The 19,174-nt window shown below is 52.8% G+C and overlaps 1 protein-coding gene across 2 annotated transcripts; it reads left to right on the top strand.

Annotated features, from left to right (window-relative positions):
• Window positions 1–3,510: 3,510 nt before the first annotated feature.
• IKZF3 (IKAROS family zinc finger 3) lies at window positions 3,511–18,185 on the top strand. Of its 2 annotated transcripts, XM_010724589.3 has the most exons (5): window positions 3,622–5,425; window positions 6,069–6,236; window positions 7,652–7,768; window positions 11,983–12,099; window positions 15,596–18,185. In XM_010724589.3, the coding sequence occupies exons 1-5, from the start codon at window positions 5,230–5,232 to the stop codon at window positions 16,267–16,269; spliced, it is 1,272 nt and encodes a 423-aa protein (XP_010722891.1). In that variant the 5' UTR covers window positions 3,622–5,229; the 3' UTR covers window positions 16,270–18,185. The 2 variants fall into 2 exon arrangements, with proteins under 2 accessions (XP_010722892.1, XP_010722891.1); XM_010724590.3 differs by lacking the exon at window positions 6,069–6,236 and having other exon boundaries at window positions 3,511–5,425.
• The last annotated feature ends 989 nt before the right edge of the window (window positions 18,186–19,174 follow it).

The following is a 19,174-nucleotide window of genomic DNA, read 5'->3' as shown; positions in this document are numbered from 1 at the left end:
CCCTTCTTTTGCCTCGAGGGGATGGAAGCTGCGCTGCGGTGCACACGTGTGCGCTCGCTGCAGCCCTACGAGCAGCGCTCGCTTCCTGTGTCTGCTCAGAGGGTGCTGGGGCAGAAGTGGGGGAGTGCTCCCTGTCCCTCATTCCTCCGTGCACCGCAGAGCTGAAGAGCCCTTTAGTTTAAAAATCAGGTGGAAAGAAAAGGCGTTGCTTCCTGGGGGACCAAACCCAAGGGTCCCCCCGAGGACCCAAACCCAAGGGTTTGGTTGCTTTGTGCCTCAATTCCCCCATCCGAGGCTGAAACTTTTGGGGCGTACGGATGTCAGCTCACTTCCGTGCTTCCAAAACCAAGCCTCGTGGTGGCTGCGGGGCTGATGAGGGACACGGGGGGACTGCACTGAGCTCCCACCGAGCCCTGAGCGCACGCACTTATCAGCCCGGGGAGGAAGCGCCGCGTTTTATCAGCGCGTTCCATCTCCGAGCGCTGCGCCCGGGGTTATCTCGCGGCATCAGCGCTGCTGTGCAGCCCTGCGGGGCTCTGCGCGGGGGCACGGAGCGGGGAGGCACCGCGCTGCTGTCAGCCCTGCGCCGGGTGGGAATTCTGCCGGGAGCAGAAGGCGTCGGCTGCCCTGGGACTGGGGCAGGTGTGGGGCAGAGCGGGGCGTTCGCTCCTCCTGCTGGGTTCCCCCCTCGATGGCGGCGGTGTGGGGTTGGTTGGTGAGATGCTTTCGGTGCTGTGATGGATTGTGTGCTCTTCTCCCCATCTCCTTGAAGATTATTTCTCTTCGGTGTCCGTTTCAGATCCGTCCCCTGTTGTTCATAGAGAACCGGCACGGTCTGAGTGGGCAGGGACCCATGGGGCCACCCGGCTCGCTCCCTGCTCTGGGCAGGGACACCCACAGCTCTGTCAGAGTGCCCCTTAATTTTGGGCTTCTCGAAATTAAAGGGGGGAGAAATGTTTTGCTGTTGGCATTCAGGTGAAATCTGCTCTGGGGTGGATGAGCTGCAGTCCCACCCACCGCCCTGTGCAGAGCAGAGGGACCCAGGAACTGGAATTGTTTGTAGGGGGACAACGCACTGGAGGAGCGGTGGGGAATGGGGCTCTGCGGGGTCTCACTTCTCCTTTATCAGCAGTTCCATCCATCTCATGTCAATGTCTCTCAGGAGGAAAGTGCTGTGGAAATGCTTTATGGGTTGGCAGAAAGTTGGTGATGGGAAATACAGGTTAGGAAATTGGAGACATAGGAACGCAAGCTCCTAATTAACCCCCCCCCCTCCCCTCTATGCCTGAACAAAGAGCTTTAAAGGGCTGTGAGTGAGTTCGGGTTCAACCCACATCACCTCTGAGATAACATGCATTGTTCAACTTCTAAAAAATGTGTTATTCCTGTAATAATCATACAACAACGTAAGCCATATGGTGCTTTGACAACAAAAGGACGTGGCTATTAATGAAGTAGCACCTCCAAATGGTCAGAAAGTGATGAGCAGTGTCCCTCCTCCCCCTGCATCCCTCTACAAGCAGAGGGACATGGACACGGTGTGACTTTGGGGAGTCCCAAAAGGAATGCGGGTCCAGGAAGGGACCGCCCCTGCACGGCCATGTATCTGTGCAGCTGTTTTGGGGATGAACCATAGGTTAATTAATCCCTGTGATAGAAGCACATCCCCTTTATACACACAGCAGCAGCATCCTGCGCCCTGCTCCCAATCCCATCCGCAGCTGTCAGCACCCGGCAAACTATTTATCTGCTTCCACAATTTGTTTAATTGGATACTTAGGAAGCGGCAGCCGAGAAGCGCTTTTCCCTTTTTCCTCTTTTATTTCTTTTCCCTATAATCTGAGGGAACATCTGCACCACGAGGCGCTCATTATCTCCCGATCGGCGCAGCAAATCAGCGGCACCGTTAAAGTGCCACATCATCGTGATTGAGTTCCTTTGTTCCCCCGTGGACTTTTTGCACGTGTGGAGGTGTCACAGCGGTGGTGTCACAGCAGTGGTGTCACCCCCAGTGCTGCTCCTTTGGTGGCTCCTGGTGCTCCACCTCGTGCTTCTTGCTGTGCCAAGGCCAAACTTTGCTCCACAGTGGCGCGAACCCCGCACATCTTTTTTTTCTATATTTGATGCTGCATTAAGTCTAATGATGGGGGGGGTGTGTGCATGGGGGGGGGTCCTTCTGAGCCTTCCCCTCTGGTGCAGCCCTGGTTTGTCCCCGCTGTTGGTGCTGCTGGCTGCTGGATGGACGCACACAGCGCTGCTCACACAGTGACTCACTCTGCAGCCGCCACCGCCGCTTCGCGTTGGATTTTTTCCAGCACCCATTGTTTTTACAGTGTTTCAGGTGAAACAAAAATATTACTCTGGAGCCTGTCTTTCATCTCACAGCCACCTCCCCAGGAAGCGAAACCCCACGCTCAGCCCTCCTGCTTTTGCTTTGCTGCGTGCCGCTGCTCTCTGCCCCGCGCTGCCCTGAGCTGAGCGTCGTTCTGGCTGCAGCTCTCCTGAGATAACAACCCAGCTCTGTTATTGCTGGGGGCAGCTGTTGTTTTCCCTCGGTTCCTCGCCCCTTTCTGCTCGCTCTTGCCTTCCTCTTGCTTAAGAGGGACCAGCCTAGAAACTCCTGATCCCATCGCGATGGGGTGTGTGGGTGGGATGTCGCACCCTTCTCCCGATCTCACAGCACTTGCTGTGCCTCTGGTGGTGCATGGAGACAACGTTGGGGCTGGAGAAGGGCTGAGGCTGTGTCAGACCCCCCCCCAGCCCTGTGGTTCAGTCTGGGCTGACCGCACTCTTCCTCATCTTGTATTGGAGCTTTCCTCTTTATCTCTGCCCTCTCCCAGGTCGGGGTCGGTCTGACTGCAGATGATGGTGTGAGGGTGGAAAAATTCCAATGCTTGTAATGTTTCTGATTTTGATCAAAGCCTCAGTGCTCTGTGCTCTCAGCAGCTGGAGGGGGACAGTTTCAATTGAGGTTCTTCAGGCACCCACATGGGACCGAAGCATGGCACTGGGATAGCCCTGCAGATGGGGTGAGCCGTGCTCCATAAGGCAGTAAAGTGTGGCTCAGATGCATCCGTGTGCTCCATAATGGAGTAATGCATGGATTGAACGCATCCCTCGGCTCCATAAGGCAGTAATGCATGGATTGAGCACATCCCTCTGCTCTATAAAGGAGTAATGCGTGGATTGAGTGCAACCCTCTGCTCCACATGGCAGTAATGCATGGCAAGCAGTCAGAGTGCAATGTGGAAATGCAGAGGTGAAAGCGTGGGATGCTCCTTTGGGCACTCAGCAGTGCTCAGCCCTTGTGCTGCGCTTCAAGGATGCTGCCATGGCTCTGGGAGGGTGAGAAGCTGTGAACTGCAGTGAGAAACAGTAGAAAACAGCAGAGAGCCCCTCTCATGTGAAGCTTGCAGCTCGTCCCCCCCCCCCTGGAAGCCATTGCTGTCAGTGCAGGCGGAAGGTGAGACGTTGAGTAGAAAGTGGGAATTGAAATCGTGTCAGAAAGTGGCACCGAGGTGCAGCTGCTGTGCCCTCCCTGCTGCAGCCCTGATGGGTTTGGAACCGCCGCCGTCAAGGGGGAAATGCAGCTTTTTGGTTTTGGGAAAGAGGTTCTGTTGAGAGGTTCTGATGATGGCCGTTGTTGCTCAGTGGATGGAGGTGGTGCAGGAACTGACTGCCAAAGTTCTGAGAGCAAAACCATCCCTACAGGTCAGAGATGGTTTGGGGAGCAGGGCTGGTTCTGAAGGAGGGCTGATGAGAAGTGACGTGGATGGACCCATGGACCTGCATGGAACCTTCCAGCAAACCCCTGTGAGCTGTGTGGGCCACTGGGAGCAGAGCAGCTCCAGGGTGGGCTTCCCTGTGATGGAGAAGGGCAGTGGATGCCATCATCCCGGGGAGCACACCGAGGGATGTTCTCCTCTCCGCTTGAATTCCTGCATGGGATAACACAGCTCTCAGCCATCTGTTCCCCCCATCTTCGTCCCAGTCACCCGGGCATGGCACCAACACCAAGGCTGGAGGAGCGGCTGTCACCAAAATACAGCTGAAAACGTTGATTTCATGGAAGTATTCATTGCCAGGTTTTTATTTCTCAGCGCTGCTTTTATGTCACCACCTCATTTTCACTGCCACTGCTGTTTGTTCTCAGCATTTGATGTGGTTTATTACTCAGAACCAGAGCTAATACACTCAGCAGCCCAAGTTCTGCACTTGGAGAAGGGATCAGTGATTCAGCCCCATGCTGGCTGCCCAACCCTCCGCTCAGCAGAGCAGCAGGCAGCCACGAGAGCAATGCTTTCCAACAGGACTCGATATATTTCATCTCCTGACACTTCCCTTCACCCAACTTGAGGCAGAACTCAAGGCTCAGCCACAACCAGGACAGAACAGTCAGTGTTAAGCAGGACAAAGGCTGCCCCATCAATTGGGAAGGGTTGTGACACGAGCTGTGATGCTGCGGTGGAGAGGGAGAGGAAATTTGGGCATCATCAGCAGTTGGTGTTGTGAGACCCATTTGCTCATACGTGGAGCACTGCTAGCAAACCCTTAGCTGTGTGTTCTGCTCTGCTCTTGCCATGAGTTGGCGTGGAGCTTGTCAGATGCTTCTCAAAATCTTGGAGATCTTTGGATTAACGCTGCAGTGGCAAGTGAAGATTAGAATGAATTGCTTGGGATTAATTGCTTAGAATCAATTGATTAGAATTAGTCGGTCAGAGTGTTTACCCTGAGATCACTGGAGGTCTTGGCAGAGCAGATGCAGTTTTTGGCCGTGCTGGAAGAGCCGCAGGACGTTTCCAATGCGGTTCTCTATTCCCAGCTCACAGAAACAGCCCGTGGCATTAATTTCTGTGGGTTATTCTGGGTTGTGCAAACCGGTGCTTCCCTTTGCATCCTGAAGAGCAGCACCCTGTGAGTGCACATGTGGGGCTTGCACTGCTTTTATCATCTGCAGAAGGAAATAATCCACCAAAGGTAACAACAGGGCTTATCTCACTGAGGGCACACGGCACACGGGCATTTGTCTGACTGCATTTCTTTATCTTGGTGAGGTTAAGCAAAACTCTCGGGGAGATGACTGATAGAAGTTTATGTAATTTTTGGTGAGTATTTTATCTGAGATGATCATTTTTTCCCCCACTTTTGTGCTCTGTTTTGCCTGCAGATGATGTTAAAGTGAAAAGTGAATACAGTGACAGAGAGGAGAATGCTTTAAATTCTGAGCGCATGGAAAACCCGGAAGAATCCGAAATACCTTACAGCTACCCCAGAGAATACAACGAATACGAAGGCATTAAGCTGGAAAGACACCTGGGCTCCTATGACAACGCCAGGCCAGCGAGTGGGAAGATGACCTGCGATATCTGTGGCTTAGCCTGCATCAGCCTCAATGTCTTGATGGTTCATAAACGTAGCCACACCGGTAAATATCCCACCTTCTTCTTCAAGACCTAAATACTGAAAGGATAACAGTCTGGGATGCAGAGAGGATGCTGAGTTTGGGCTTTCCTGGTTCCATCCCACAGGGGTCTCTGGCAAATCGCTCACGTTTCTGTGCCTCACTTTACCCACTTTGCCCTATTGGGACTCCATGTCACAGCAGCGTATTGGTGAGGCATGTTAAGGATTTTGGATGAAAGGCACTATGTCATTTCAGTATTTCAGCCCCAACACACGGGTTAGATGGTTTCTGTGCTGCCATTTTCAGTCTGTGTGCTGTGTTTTTCTTTGTGCCATTCTTGCGCAACAAAGCAACGAGCATCTTCGGTTTTGAGCTGTAAGACAGGACTTTTTTTTTTCTTTCTAAAAGTTGCTAGCTTGTTGGAATCAGCCTCCTCCAGACCACTCCTTCCCATGGAAAACCTGTGCAGTGGTTTCCATATGTGTGTTATGAGAAGCTCTGACACCAGAGCTGCACCCTACTCCCACTGAAGCCAACGGAAGGGCTGTGTGTTTCTGTATACAGAAATTGATCTCATTCTTTCCCCTTCCAAAAAGGAAAGGGTGTGAGGATGGCGTGATACCCACATAACCATTAAATGTCCTTTTTTGTATGTCATTTTAAGGTGAGCGGCCATTCCAGTGTAATCAGTGCGGAGCTTCCTTTACTCAGAAGGGTAACCTCCTCCGCCACATTAAGCTACATACAGGGGAAAAACCTTTTAAATGTCATCTTTGCAGTTATGCCTGCCAGAGGAGGGATGCGCTAACGGGTCACTTAAGGACACATTCTGGTAAGTGACTTCAAAGGCACTTCGTGTGTTTCAGATGTGTGTCACCGGGACACGACGTGCAGAAAATAGTCAGCAAAGTTTGCGCGACTGAATTGGTTCTGAGGAGCTGGCAAAGAGCAGTGACTGCTCTGTGCCATGTCCATGGGACCCAACGGGACCCAATGGAACCGTGTGGGACCCAATGGGACTCAACGGGACCCAACAGAATCCCATGAGACTCAATGGGGCTTGGAGAGACCCAATGGAACCCAATGGAACTTGGTGGGACTTAATGGAACCCAGTGAGATCCAGTGGGACCCAGTGAGACCCCAGGGGGCTTTGTGGGACCCAATGGAACCTAATGAGACTCAAGAGGACTTGGTAGGTCTTGGTGGAACCCAATGAGACTCAATGGGACCCAATGGAACCCAATGAGACTCAATGGGACCCATTGGAAGCTGGTGGGGTCATCCTGGGACTTGACTGTGCCCTGGATGTGCTCGAACACCTGTAGGAGCAGAACCAAAGGCAGCGTTGGTGCTGGTAGCACCTCGGTGCTGGGTAGTGCCTTTCATCTGAACTTCTTAACCTGCTCCACAAGTGCGGTGCAATCCCTCGAGTTTGGCGTAGGGCGTTGTGTCCATTGCACAGGTGGGAGAAACGGAGGCACAGAGCTGAGGTGATGCGAGTAACAGGCTGGGTAGAAATGGATGAGTTCCTCCAATTCTTTAAGAGCCAGACCATGCTGCTCTTTGATTTCCTGTCTTATAAGGGGGCCCAGAAAGAAAGCAGATGTTCTAAATGATAGATATTATCTCCGCACAGTGCTGCATAGAAAAGAAAAAAAACAAACCTCACAAAGAACCAAAGCTAAAATTGAGATTTACCTGATGTGAGTGAATGAGGTGGGTCTGGCCAAGGGCCAGAGCAGTTGTTGTGATCGTACCCCCACAGCACATCGTGCTCCCAACACAACTGGTGCTTACCGAGGCCAGAGTTTGAGGGCTGGCTAATTAAACAGCATAAAGAAAGCGAACTAGGAACACAATGTGCTTTCTGATAAGGTTGTTTGGAGATGAACTGAACCCACAAATGATTTTGTTTTGGTCTCATTTTCATCACTTTCATGAAATCCTTAAAGAACCCAGTGCTGACGGAGCAATGCCGGGCAGGTGGGACATGGCAGCACGGTACCATTCTGCCAGGGGAGGAGATGCTGAGAGGAGCTGCCAGCTCAGGTCAGGCTTTAGGGAGCTTAGGGATGTAATATAACCCCAGTAACCCCGATTTTGTGGCAGTTTCCATGCTCATAATCCCAACAGAAATGTGAAGCATTCTCCATGCGCCGAATATTAGGCTGCCAGCAGCAGTACGCCTGAGCGCCAGGATGGGCGGGTGTTCCTGCAGATATTTAACTCTCCCCTCCATTTCACAGTGGAGAAGCCCTACAAGTGTGAGTTCTGTGGCCGGAGCTACAAGCAGAGGAGCTCTCTGGAGGAGCACAAGGAGCGGTGCCGCACGTACCTGCAGAGCACCGGCGGCTGTGAGCCGGGTGAGTGCCTCGCGTGGCAGGGCTCTGTTCTCTCTTTTTGTGCATCATTCTGGTGTTTACAAACAGGGCGTCTGGTGAGCTGTTAGCTCATGGTTTTGCTCCAATGGCTTCCAGTGATTCAGGGGGTGCAGTGTCTCCCAGGAGGGTCTGGTTCAGCGCTCCCCTGGGCAGCCAGCAGCAGAACGCTTTCCTTGGAATCACTTTTTTTATCTCACAGTGGCCCTGAATACAACTAAAACACCTTCCAGGCAGCGTTTCTGTAGGTGACACGTTTAGAGAGACGGCAGTGTTAACGAAGGCTGTCTCGTGATAACCCAAAAGCTGTGCTCAGTGATGCTGCTGTGCAGCAGAACTCACAGAACCCAAGCCATGCCCAAATAACCCTCAGCAATCTGGTGATAACTCCATGCAACAAGGATCCTTACCCTGTGCAGGGAGGGTCTGTGTGTCATGCACTGAGAAACCACCCTGAAGAAGCAGTGGTTGAATGGTGCTCGTGGAGCTCCTTCTTTCCAGCAAGCAATCGTTGCTTTACAGCATCAGAAAAAGGCGCTGGCTGTGTGAGCGTCAGCAAGTTTTGGTTTTCATGAGAACTTGTGCACATTGTGACTGTGGTTTTGTGTTACAGTACACACTGTCACGATGGCAATCGCCCCGAGGTGTCCACCGCGGGAAAATGGAAAACATGATACCACCCTACATCTCTGCTTTTACACCATTCTCATGGCTCACATTCATTTCAGAATAGCAACACGTCACTTATCCACAGCCTGCAGCGCAGCGCCGCGCGCCTCAAAGTGGTCGCAGAGGAAACGTGAGTTTCCAGCACACGACGTGGCTGTGCTCTCTCAGCCCTCCCGAAAACACATGGCAGTGTTTCTCGTGGAGCAGTGAGTGATGAAAAACAGGAACTCCTGTCTTGCCGAGGTGTTTTCTTTGCATTCAGTTTTCTGCTGTCGGCGTCGCGGAGCGGAGGGGGACCTTGGCGGGTTGGTTGATGCTTCTGATTTATTTTTTCCCTCCCAAAGAGGAGCACTTTGTGCTCATTTTTAACATCGCTTTCAGACTCCTGACCCTTTTCCCGTTACTCCCTTTGCTTTGGATTTCAGCCCCTTTTCCTGCAGTCCTTTCCACCCTTCCACACGGAGCCATCTCTGTGTGCCACTGCCCATATAACCGAAGCACCGCGAGGCACCAGCAGTGCCGTTCCCATCCTGCTTGCTTTTTAACACGAGGTTTGCACGTTCCTGGCCCAGCAGCATGGAAACACCTCTGAAGAGCAGCTTCATGCAGCAGCGTTGCTCGGGCCCTGATAACGATCTCTGGTCGCGATGTTCTCATTGCACAATAACCCGCCTCGTCTCCACTCTCCATTATTTAGTGACCACACTGAGAAGTGGCAGGAAGCAATGCCTCTAATTCGAGCTCGGCTTTGTGCTTGAGGGTTTTGAATACAATGCCCACACGTTCTAAAAATGACACTCTCGTTTATGGGGCGAGAGAAACCACGCTATGGAAACAGCGAGGTATGGGAGAGGTGCTGCTGTCCGTGCTCTGCACAGCGACCAGAGCTGGTGGGGAGATGTGTTTGCAGAGGTTCTTGCAGCATCTGTAGAGATACTTCAGTTTTCCGGCTGTGCTGTTGGACCACTCGGCTTGTAGGGTGTCCCTGTACCATGTTCTGAAACAGGCTGAGTGCTTCAGGGGTTTGGGGTTTCCTTATGACTGTTCAGCTCTCAGTGTAACTGAGCAAAGCACTCAGTCCTTTCTGCCAGTCAAACCTGAAATTTATGTTGAGGTACGTGTTATAATTAGATAATGAGTTCTTCAAATTGGGGTCGGAGTACAGAGTAGGATCTCCTGCTGGGTATGGGCATGAGATGGGGAGGGTCATGGCAGGAGGAGATGGGTGAGATGGATCTGGTGACTTCTCTCCTTCTTTGAGAAGTCTTTAGAGAATTCTGAGAGGGAGTGCTTCCTAAATACAGACATTGTTCCTGGAGTGCTTGGGGGTGACACAGAGGTGGGTGAAACCGTTGGGTTGGGTTGGGGAAGGGAGTGCAGTGCTATGGGAGGAGCGATGCACCATGGGAGCAGATCCTGTTTCCCTACAGCATCTGTGAAGATGCTGATGACGGTTTCATGCCCCATAAACAGAGGTTATTTATTTCTTTAGGAAGAAATGCCCACTGGCAAAGGTCACTGTTGCCTTTGCAGGGAGCTGCTCACTGCCCCCTAAACGGGGGGCACTCATTGGGGTTCCCCCAGTGGCACATAACTGAGAGGACAGGTGGGCACTGATGCCCTGCTGTGTGTCAGGGCTGGTGGGAGAGATGGCAGGAGCTGCTCTGAGCTCACCAGGAGGAACAGAGAGATTCTGGGGATGGGAAATCCAAGCTTTAGTAGTGCAAGAGATGGTAAAGATAAGAATTGAGGAAAGGGGGAACTAGAAAGGAAAAAACTACTCAAGAAAAGCCAGTGGAGAGGCAGCAGGTGTTAGCATGGCTTTGCTCATGGCAGTTGTGGATTTTCTTTAAAAAAGTAATGGTTATTAATGGCTTGTCATCACGACTGAATCGCTGTAGAAGCTGACTGGGCTGGGGAAGCTCGGAGCGTGAGCTGCTGTTATCTGAAGGTAACACGAAGTGCTCAGAAGGGATCAGACAGTTTGTGGAGCAGAAGTTCCAGAATTAAAAACCCCACGAGGTGCTGCTGCCCCGGCTGTCCTGACTCATCGCAGGAGCTGGCAGCAGCGTGCGTGAGCCAGGAGCTGCACAAACATCACCGACCCGTTCTGGCTGAGGTTTGGTGAGTCATGCTTTGTGCTGCCCGAAACCCATCTGATACCGACTGCAGTCACAATAAACACGTGAGGAGGGGCTGGGAGGTCTGTAGGGAAGCGCTGCATGCAGAGCTATGGAAGGGTGATAGTGCACCTTCGTGCCTTGAGCTGAGCAAACTGTAATTTAAGCCTGGCACTGAATAGAACTGCACTTAGCAGGACCGAGGTGACAGCAGTGTTTATATCACCGCTCCCTGGTGCTGCTTCTCTCTCATGTAGGTGATGCTCCATATATTTCAGGTATCCCTGTCCTCCACCAGGAGCCAGTATTCCTACTTTGGTATTGCCTTGGGAAAGCAAATTGCCCTTCCCCATCCTTCTTAGGCAGCAAACCCCAAAAGGAAGACACCAGCTCTGAAAAGGCATCCAGCTGTCACTGCTGTGGTCCCCGACGCTGCAGCCCTCCGTGCTCCTTTAATAGCAAAGCAGCACCACCGATACTGGTTGGTTTTTGGGGTGAAGCTGCAGCAGTTACACTTGTTATTAGTTGGGTAGTTGTGAGATGAGGTGGCAGCGTGGCTGACCCCGCTCTGTTGCTGTGCAGCTGTTTCCCTGAAGCAGTGGGCACTGGAGGAGAGCTCTGGGGAATAGGAGGATCCTCAGGACGTCCCATGGTCCAAGGACTGGTCCAGGGACCTCCCACGGTCCAGGGATTGTGGTCCAGGGGCGTCCCGTGGTCCAGGCTCAAGGGAGGGATCCTAGTGCACGTGTGCACTTCTCTGACAGATCTGGGAGGTTTGAATTGGCTTTCAAACACCAAATGCTTTCAGGTGTGCGAAGGAGAGAGCATTCTCAATGAGCTGATGGAAAGAAGAGTTGGAGCAGTGATGATGCTTGAAAAGATGGGCTGTGAGGGATCGAGGCGGGTTGTGTGAGCTCAGTGGGACGCTGCAGAGCTCTGCAGCTTCTTGGCCCTTGGTGAGGAGGCGCCCAGTGAGTGATCTGTGAGTGATCTCTGGAGCAGTGCAGTGGGGCTGAGCGCTGGGTGGGAGCCTCGGCTGGGACTGCAGGTGTCTGCGGCTCTTACTCAAAGCAAAAAGGCCAACAGAGCTCCGACTCCAGCACTGTGATGCTCTGCAGCCTCCCGTCCAGCCCGCCGGGCTCACGCTTCCCTTTGCATCGCTTTTGCACAGCTCTGTGCTCAGCGCTGCTCCCGCTGACCGCAGCGGTGCCCACCGCACAGAGAGCAGCAGCGACCGAGAAAGCAACGACCCCCCTTAACAACAGACCTCCAAACTGTTTCCTCCTAACGAGTGGGCAAACTCCGGACATTAAACCATTCACTTCTTCCTTTTCCTTTTTTTTTTTTTTTTCCCTTCCTTCTACCTTATTTTCGTTTTGTTTTTTCTTCTTTTCGCCTTTTCCAACCCAGCCAACGTGGAGGCAAGGCACATCAAGGCTGAGATGGGGACCGAGAGAGCCCTGGTGCTGGACAGGCTGGCGAGCAACGTGGCGAAGAGAAAAAGCTCCATGCCTCAGAAATTCATTGGTAAGAACAGAAACCTTCTTGTGTGAACTGCAGAGGTGGGCAGCAGCCTATAGGGAGGTCCTCTGCGCTCTGCCAGTCTCCTCTCCAAGCTCACAGCCCAACAGAAGGGGGTAGACATAAAGCAGCAGCCGTTTTCTCACGTGGGCTGAGCAATTTGCTGTAGATGTTGGGTTTAAAAGGATCTGTTCTATAGATGCTCAGAACTGCTGCTGTTGTGTTTGTACCTCCGTGCGCAGCAGTTTCTATCTCACGAGCTCCTGTGTGCTGTGCTCTGTATCCGTGCGTTTCAAATGTTCTCTGCTGGGTTCTTTCCAGGAGAGCAGCGAAGTTGGTGCTGTTGGAAGCACTCTTTCTGGGATTCTTGCTGCATGCACATGCAGGATGAGGGCAAGAGATGGAAAAGCATTAGGTCTTTGTTAGTCATCTGCTGAACTTCAACATGAGTAAAAAAATATTGAGCCCTTTCTTGTGGTCACTTCAGCTGCAGGATGTTTCCATAGCATTCTCTTTGCATTTAATTCTATATGATCAGGCTTGCACCCTGGGATCCTGAATGCAGGTCTGGCAGGTTGTGTCAGTGATCCTCTTGGCTGTCTCATGTCGTTAATTTCATTTAATTTTGGGAAAGGAAGATGCAATTCTCGTGTCCTAAACAGAGAGCTGACTTAGGAGCTCTATGGCTATGGATGGGTAAGGTTAGGGTCGGGGTTAAGGTCAGGGTTAGGGTCAGGGTCAGGGTTAAGGTCAGGGATAGGGTCAGGGTTAGCACTGGGCTTTCAGCATACATGAAGACTGCTCATGTTAATTCAAACCTCTCAATATGCATTTTACATGTCACCTTTTAGCACAGAGGTGAAGCGGCTCCAGTTCACGTTGTCTGAGCTCCTTTGGGTACTCAGTGCTGAGTCTGCTGGCTGGGAGTCGGACCTCAGATGTCACGCTGTGATTCAAAACATTAATGCAAATGTTTTTGAAAACCTTCAGCTTCCTTTTTCTGATGCTGAGTTCAGCTCCAGCCTGTCGTGTTTCACCACTGCTATCAGTTCAGTCTGCATGCACTGCATTGCGCACGGCTGCTGCAGCCACTCGTAGAGCATCCCGAGCTGCGAGGGCTCCATAGGGGTCACTGAGCCCAATTACAGCATGGAGCATCCTGCTGATTTGTTCTGCAAGCATCTTGGGTGGAATGGGCCCTTGTTTTGGTTTGGGCTGGCACCACATCGTATTGACTGGGAGGAAAAAACCCTTTCTTATGACTTGGGGTCTCTGCTGTGGTCCATATAAGCGTGAGGAATCTCGTCTGCTCTGATGTTTTTGCTTTCTCATCTCCCGTGGCACAAATAGGAGCCTCAAATGAGGAGATGGGCAGCAGAGCATGTTCTCTGCACTGTGCCCTCCTTCATTCAAAGGCTTTTGCAAAGACGTTGTCCTCAGCCTTTCCTTGAGCTGCAAAAGAAGAAGGGTTTAATGGAAGTTTTATCATCCTGCGTGTCACAATTTGCTGTAGATTTCCACTTTTCTTTGGCACGGAGCCGCACCTAAAGTTGACCCAAGTCAACACCAGCAGTGCAGCTGATGCGCTTCTGCCAGTTCCCACCATCTGCTCATAGACCTCTGCTTCCTCCTTTGCAAAACCAGCCTTTCCCTGAGACCTCTGGCTCAGACATTTCTCATGGTGGTGGAGGTGCAGCGCTGCTCCAACGCTTCATCACCCCCCACCCCTGTGCACAGGGCTGATGAGAAGTGGGCTGCCCTGCTTAGCGGGGCGGGAAGCTGCTGCCCTCCCCGCTCCCAGTGTCCACACCTCATCACATTGCAGGAACCGATGTGTTTTAGAGCAAGCACAGCAGCACAGCAGCACAGCAGCACAGCAGCACAGCAGCACAGCAGCACAGCAGACGTGTCATCCGCTACGGCTCAAGTGTGAATTCTGATGGGGATGCTCAGCTCCCCGCCGGCTGCTTTGTAAACCAACAAAGAGTCCCATGCATTCAGTATTTAATTTGGCCATTTGCAACGACTTTGCGATGCTTCCTGTGGCAGCTTTGCTCAGAATAATCCGTTCAGTTTTCCTCCCGCAAAGACAAAACATCCCAGCGTTGGGCACAGCATGACCTGTGCCATCACCACGCGCTCCCTTCCCTCTTCCTGCATCTTTGCCCTCAGTTTTCTCTCCAAATCTGTAGGGAGTTCGATGTATTTTTGCTTTTGCTACACGTGTTTTTTTTTCTTTCACTTTTTTTCACATCTCGCTTGCCCAGAACTGCTCTATGAGTCACACCAATGTGCTATATCACTTTGTTGCCTTCTGTGTGAAGATGGATCACAAGTTGGGTGAGGGCTGGAAGCAGTTACCCTTGTGGTTCTTTAACCTTTCTGAGTGTTTTATAAGAGAAACGTGAGCTCCTGGTTTTCTGCAGTGAAACCTGAAGAGTTTCATATACATTGAGTCATGGTGTTGACAGGTGACTGATAAACATCTGCACTTCTCCAGTTACTGTAACTAAGAGATTTAGTGGATCTGATGCTTGAAAGCCGGTTGCACATGAAGCACTTCGTCCTTTTTATTTTTTTGTTGCTGTTGAGTGAATGATTCTGTTTCACGTAACCGCAGAATTCGGTTAGTTATTTCTAGATACTCATCAAAAAGTGACTCGAGCTCTTCTGGGTGCAGTTTTCTCCCCTCCTTGCACCTGGTGCAGAAGCCCTGTGTGCTGCCCACGCAGCCCATGGCCCCTCCTGGAGCCCAGGGCAGGACTGGGGCCACACTCCAATCCCCTCTGTCTGCCAACCCAAGAGCTCACAAAGCTCCATCACACCAGACTGGGACACTCCTTGCTCCTCTTTTCATTGGCTTCTACAGACACGTTCTGTGTACACATAGATAGATAACTGTTGGATGCCTGGAAACCTCTGTTGAGGTCAAAGACAGCAGGGCAGGCTGTGATTGTCAGAAGGTAATGGAGGAAATGGGTTTAATTGCCTTAACAACACGCTCGTGTCTAACGACATGTAAGGAGTGACTGCTGGGTGGGAGCGGAGTAACGTGGGCTGCATTCAATCTCCGCTGGTGTAGGTATGAGAAAGGGGGCAGGGCAAGAATGGAGGGTTGAAGTCTTGGTGCAAAAAATGGAGTATTTGGGTTCTTTATTGGCTCTTTTACAACAATTTTTATCGATGATGTTAACTTTTTCTAGGAAAAAAATGATGGAAATTAACGCACGGAATATTTTCTCGAGGATGTTCTCTCCCTTAGATCCCAGAACAGCCTGACAGTGCTGGCGCTGATCTGATCTCCACCACCTCCTCCATTAGAGTTTCGTTCCCAGGCCCGGTCTTTAAAAGGCCAGCAGGAACCCGTGCTCGACGTTCCCCATTTCTGCAGCAGATTTTTCATTCCCCTTTGCTTCCCAGAGACTGCAGCCCTCCGGAGAAGCATCACAGAGCTTCCACACCGCTTTCGCCCCCTGCTAACGAGACACCTCCTCTCTCGCAGGTGAGAAGCGGCACAGCTTTGACGTCAATTACAGCTCATCCTTCGTGTACGAGAAGGAAGGCGACATCGTGCAGGGCCGCATGATGGACCAGGCCATCAACAACGCCATCTCCTTCCTGGGGGCCGAAGCCCTGCGCCCTTTGGTGCAGACCCCCCCGGCTCCCACCCCCGAGATGGTCCCCGTCATCAGCACGCTGTACCCCATGGCTCTGCCCCGTGCCGACGTCCCCAACGGCAGCGATGAGAAGAGCCACGTCCCGCTGCGGGAGCACGCCTTGTCCCCCAACAACAGCGGCCACGACTCCACGGACACGGACAGCAACCACGAGGAGCGGCCCAACCCCCCCTTCCCGCAGGGTCCGGTGCTCCCCGTGCCCCGCAACGGCCTGCCAGCCCTGAAGGATTTCCCCCGGCCCTACGACATCATCAAACCGCCGGCCATGTGCCCGCGCGACGCCTTCAAGGTCATCAACAAGGACGGGGAGGCCATCGGCGCGTACCGCTGCGACCACTGCCGGGTGCTGTTCTTGGATTACGTGATGTTCACCATCCACATGGGCTGCCACGGCTTCCGCGACCCCTTCGAGTGCAACGTCTGCGGGTACCGCAGCCACGACCGCTACGAGTTCTCCTCGCACATCGCGCGCGGGGAGCATCGCGTGCTGCTCAAATAAACGGGCATCACCAGGGCGCCAGCAAAACCCGCCTGGCTTTAAAGAGCTCAAACAAACACCATCTCCTGTGTTTTTCTATGCCAGTTTTGAGTGCCAAAAGGTGATGACGCCTTTATGTTTTCTATTATTTTTTTAACGAGATTATTCAGTGTTTTGTAGCATCCATGCCTAGCTGCTGTGCCGAGCGGTACTGTATGATGCGTACCAGAGGCACAGACTGGTTTTTATATGAACTTTATGAAAATTAAGAGCCTTTTAAGGTGTTTTTTATTTTTTTAACGTGCATTTGTTTTCATGGTGTATGCTTTAACGGCGTGAAAGGCTTTCATTCCCCACTGCCAGCTGCTCTGCTTGGTCAGATGTATAGGAAGAACTTGTTCTTGCTGTTACAACCCCGACGGTCTCATCACCAAAACACAGAAAACTTTGCCTGGGAGGGATTATTCATTCATTTTTAGAGGTTTTCCCCAAGTCTGATGCACACACGGTCCCGTCCCGTCCGCCTCATTTCTCACCACTCCGCCTCTTTGAAGCCTCTCCCCACGTGCACCTCACTGAGAGCAAAAGGAGCAGCAAAACCCAATTTTGTCAGCAGCGCATGTGTTCGGGATACCCGCTTGGCTCTCCACGTGCCAGCTGGGGGAAATCCCCACTTCCGTGGATGGGAAGCCCTGATGCATGCCGCGAAGGAGGACAAAGCTGCATTGGAGCTCGTGGCCACGCTGTGCCCTCTGTTTCCCCACGGCCACCAAACACAGAGCCACCCATCCCACAGCAGTACCAGGAGATCTCAGCACATGTATGTGGGAGTGTGCAGCTCCGTCTGCTCGGACGGGGGGATCTCCCTGGGGCTGAAAGGCGCTGCTTTGCAACACGGGCGTCGGTGATGACTTTGAAGCTGGTTTGTAAAATGGTTCTTTTCATCTAATCACTGCTCTGCAGCTGTATCATTAGTCATGGTGCGGGAGATTGGTGTGATAACGGTTCTGCTGAGCGTGGTTATTCCTGGCAAAGTGTTTCTGTATGGGCAGGATGTGTTCCCGTGGACTTTTCGTGTCCCCTGTGCTGCTCCATGCCAACACTGCTTTGGTCTTTGGCAGTGTGATATCTGTGGTGGTCCCTCTGCAAAGGGGGGGTCGGGGTGCAGAGCTCCAGATGGAGTATGAAGGGTCAGAAATACCCAATGTGATTCTGCCTTTGGCCTTGCTCTGTTCCCTTGGGTGCTGCCTCCCTGAAGCTCAAGGTGCAAAGTGGAAATTATTCATTTTTTCCCCACTAATCACGGAATCGTTGCGGCTGGAAAAGACCTCAAAGATCACTGAGTCCAACCAAAGCCACGTCCCGGGAAGGAGAGATCGGTCAGCTGCTTTGCAGAGCGCTGCAGGAGTGCAAGATCCTGCTTATCCACGGGGGTAAGGAAGGAGAACTGGTTTTGAAGCCTTGTGCTTGGGAAGGCTCAGTGCAGTCCCCATTTTGGCCAGTGCTCTGCTCAGCACCCGTTCCCTCATGCTGCTCCATGGGGACACAGTGGTTCCACGCACGCCAGTCCTCATGCAGCAAAAAGCATCTCTCCATTTGCACGGGGAGCAGCACGGATTGCACACTGCTTTCCTTCTCACATCACCACTGAATCCAGGAAAACACCTCAGTTGCCCTTCGTTCCCCTCCAGGCAGGACCAGATGCAGCCCACGGCCTCGGGAGCTCAGCAGGAGCAGCGCTGTGGGTTCTGTGGGGCTCAGGAGGAGCCCAAAGGCACCGTTTCCCACTGTGGCACCGTCGTGTTTTCGGGACAAGGCGCTCGTTTCGGTTCAGCCCGCGCTGTCTGGCGTTAATGAGTGGTTGCTCATTGCTGTTGAACAATGACATGTTGTGGAACTTTGACCCAGTCACCTATTAAAAATAATGTGTATTTCCACGTGTACCATTTCTCTGCCGTGTCCGGGAAAGCTGGAGAAAACATGACACTGAACCAGACTGAGCAGAGTGTGGGCAGCCGGGGTCACTTTGCCTTGCATGTCCCACAGCCCTGGGGGTGTCTCTACCTCGGCTCCTCCCTACAGAAGTGCTGCTTTGATGCATCAAAACCCCCCTGCCCACACCCAAAGGCCCTTAGAAGCCCCAGACGTTCAGTTGGTGTTATGACAGAGATCCCTATCGCCCGCTGTGCTGCAGTGGTGATAGAGCAGAGGGGAACTCGTTTCCCCCATTGTGTTGAAACTCACTCTGTGGTGCATGAAACGTCCCCTCCGGCTGTGGGGCTGTGTCCAGGAGGTGAGTGGGGCCACAGCACCTCATCCTGTGGATCTTTGCTCTCCAGTGTCTCCCCGGCACCCGCTGTGACCTGCCCAGCTCCCCAGAGCCATGGGGAAATGGGGTGTGAGCCCAGCCCTGTGTTGTCTCCGGGGTGAAGCCACGTGCACAGTGCCATGGTGGGGGCAGTGGGTACACGTCCTGCCCCGTGCCCCCATCGCTGCCAGCAGGGTTATATCTGGCCCCGCATTTGCATTGCGGCGAGCCGGCGCACCTGGGCCACCAGTGCAGCCCTCGGGGGAGTGAGGGCACCGGGGGATGGAGGGGCTGGCAATTGTCACACGTGGGGACAGGAAAGTCCCTGCAGGCGCTTGTTTATAGCAGAGCTGTTCCCCCTGGGGCGCAGCCTGCACCCGGGGAGCTCAGGCAGGATGAGGAAGATGCTCCTTAGCTGTGACTTTGTCTCCCCGGTGCTGCACCCCACGGCATCTCCCCATCTCCCCTTCCTGCTGCTTGGTTCCCCCTTCCTACAGCAGCCGGAGGAGAAGCCAACAGACCCCCCAGCTCCACAGCATCGGGGCTGATCCATCCCCCTGCCCTGAGGAGCAGCCTCACTGCTGCTTCTGTCAGGCTGGGGGCATCGTGGGGGTCCCG

This window comes from Meleagris gallopavo, chromosome 29 (assembly GCF_000146605.3).
Source record: "Meleagris gallopavo isolate NT-WF06-2002-E0010 breed Aviagen turkey brand Nicholas breeding stock chromosome 29, Turkey_5.1, whole genome shotgun sequence".
Taxonomy (NCBI): Eukaryota; Metazoa; Chordata; class Aves; order Galliformes; family Phasianidae; genus Meleagris; species Meleagris gallopavo.
The sequence above is the reverse complement of the archived record's forward strand: the minus strand, read 5'-3'. Positions and strand labels throughout refer to the sequence as shown.

Excerpts from the sequence above, each read along its gene's own strand:
- IKZF3 (XM_010724589.3), top strand. The coding sequence starts at position 5,230 with ATGGAAAACCCGGAAGAATCCGAAATACCTTACAGCTACCCCAGAGAA. Across the intron at positions 5,426-6,068 it reads TCATAAACGTAGCCACACCG|GTGAGCGGCCATTCCAGTGT; the intron begins GTAAATATCCCA and ends TGTCATTTTAAG. Across the intron at positions 6,237-7,651 it reads TCACTTAAGGACACATTCTG|TGGAGAAGCCCTACAAGTGT; the intron begins GTAAGTGACTTC and ends TCCATTTCACAG.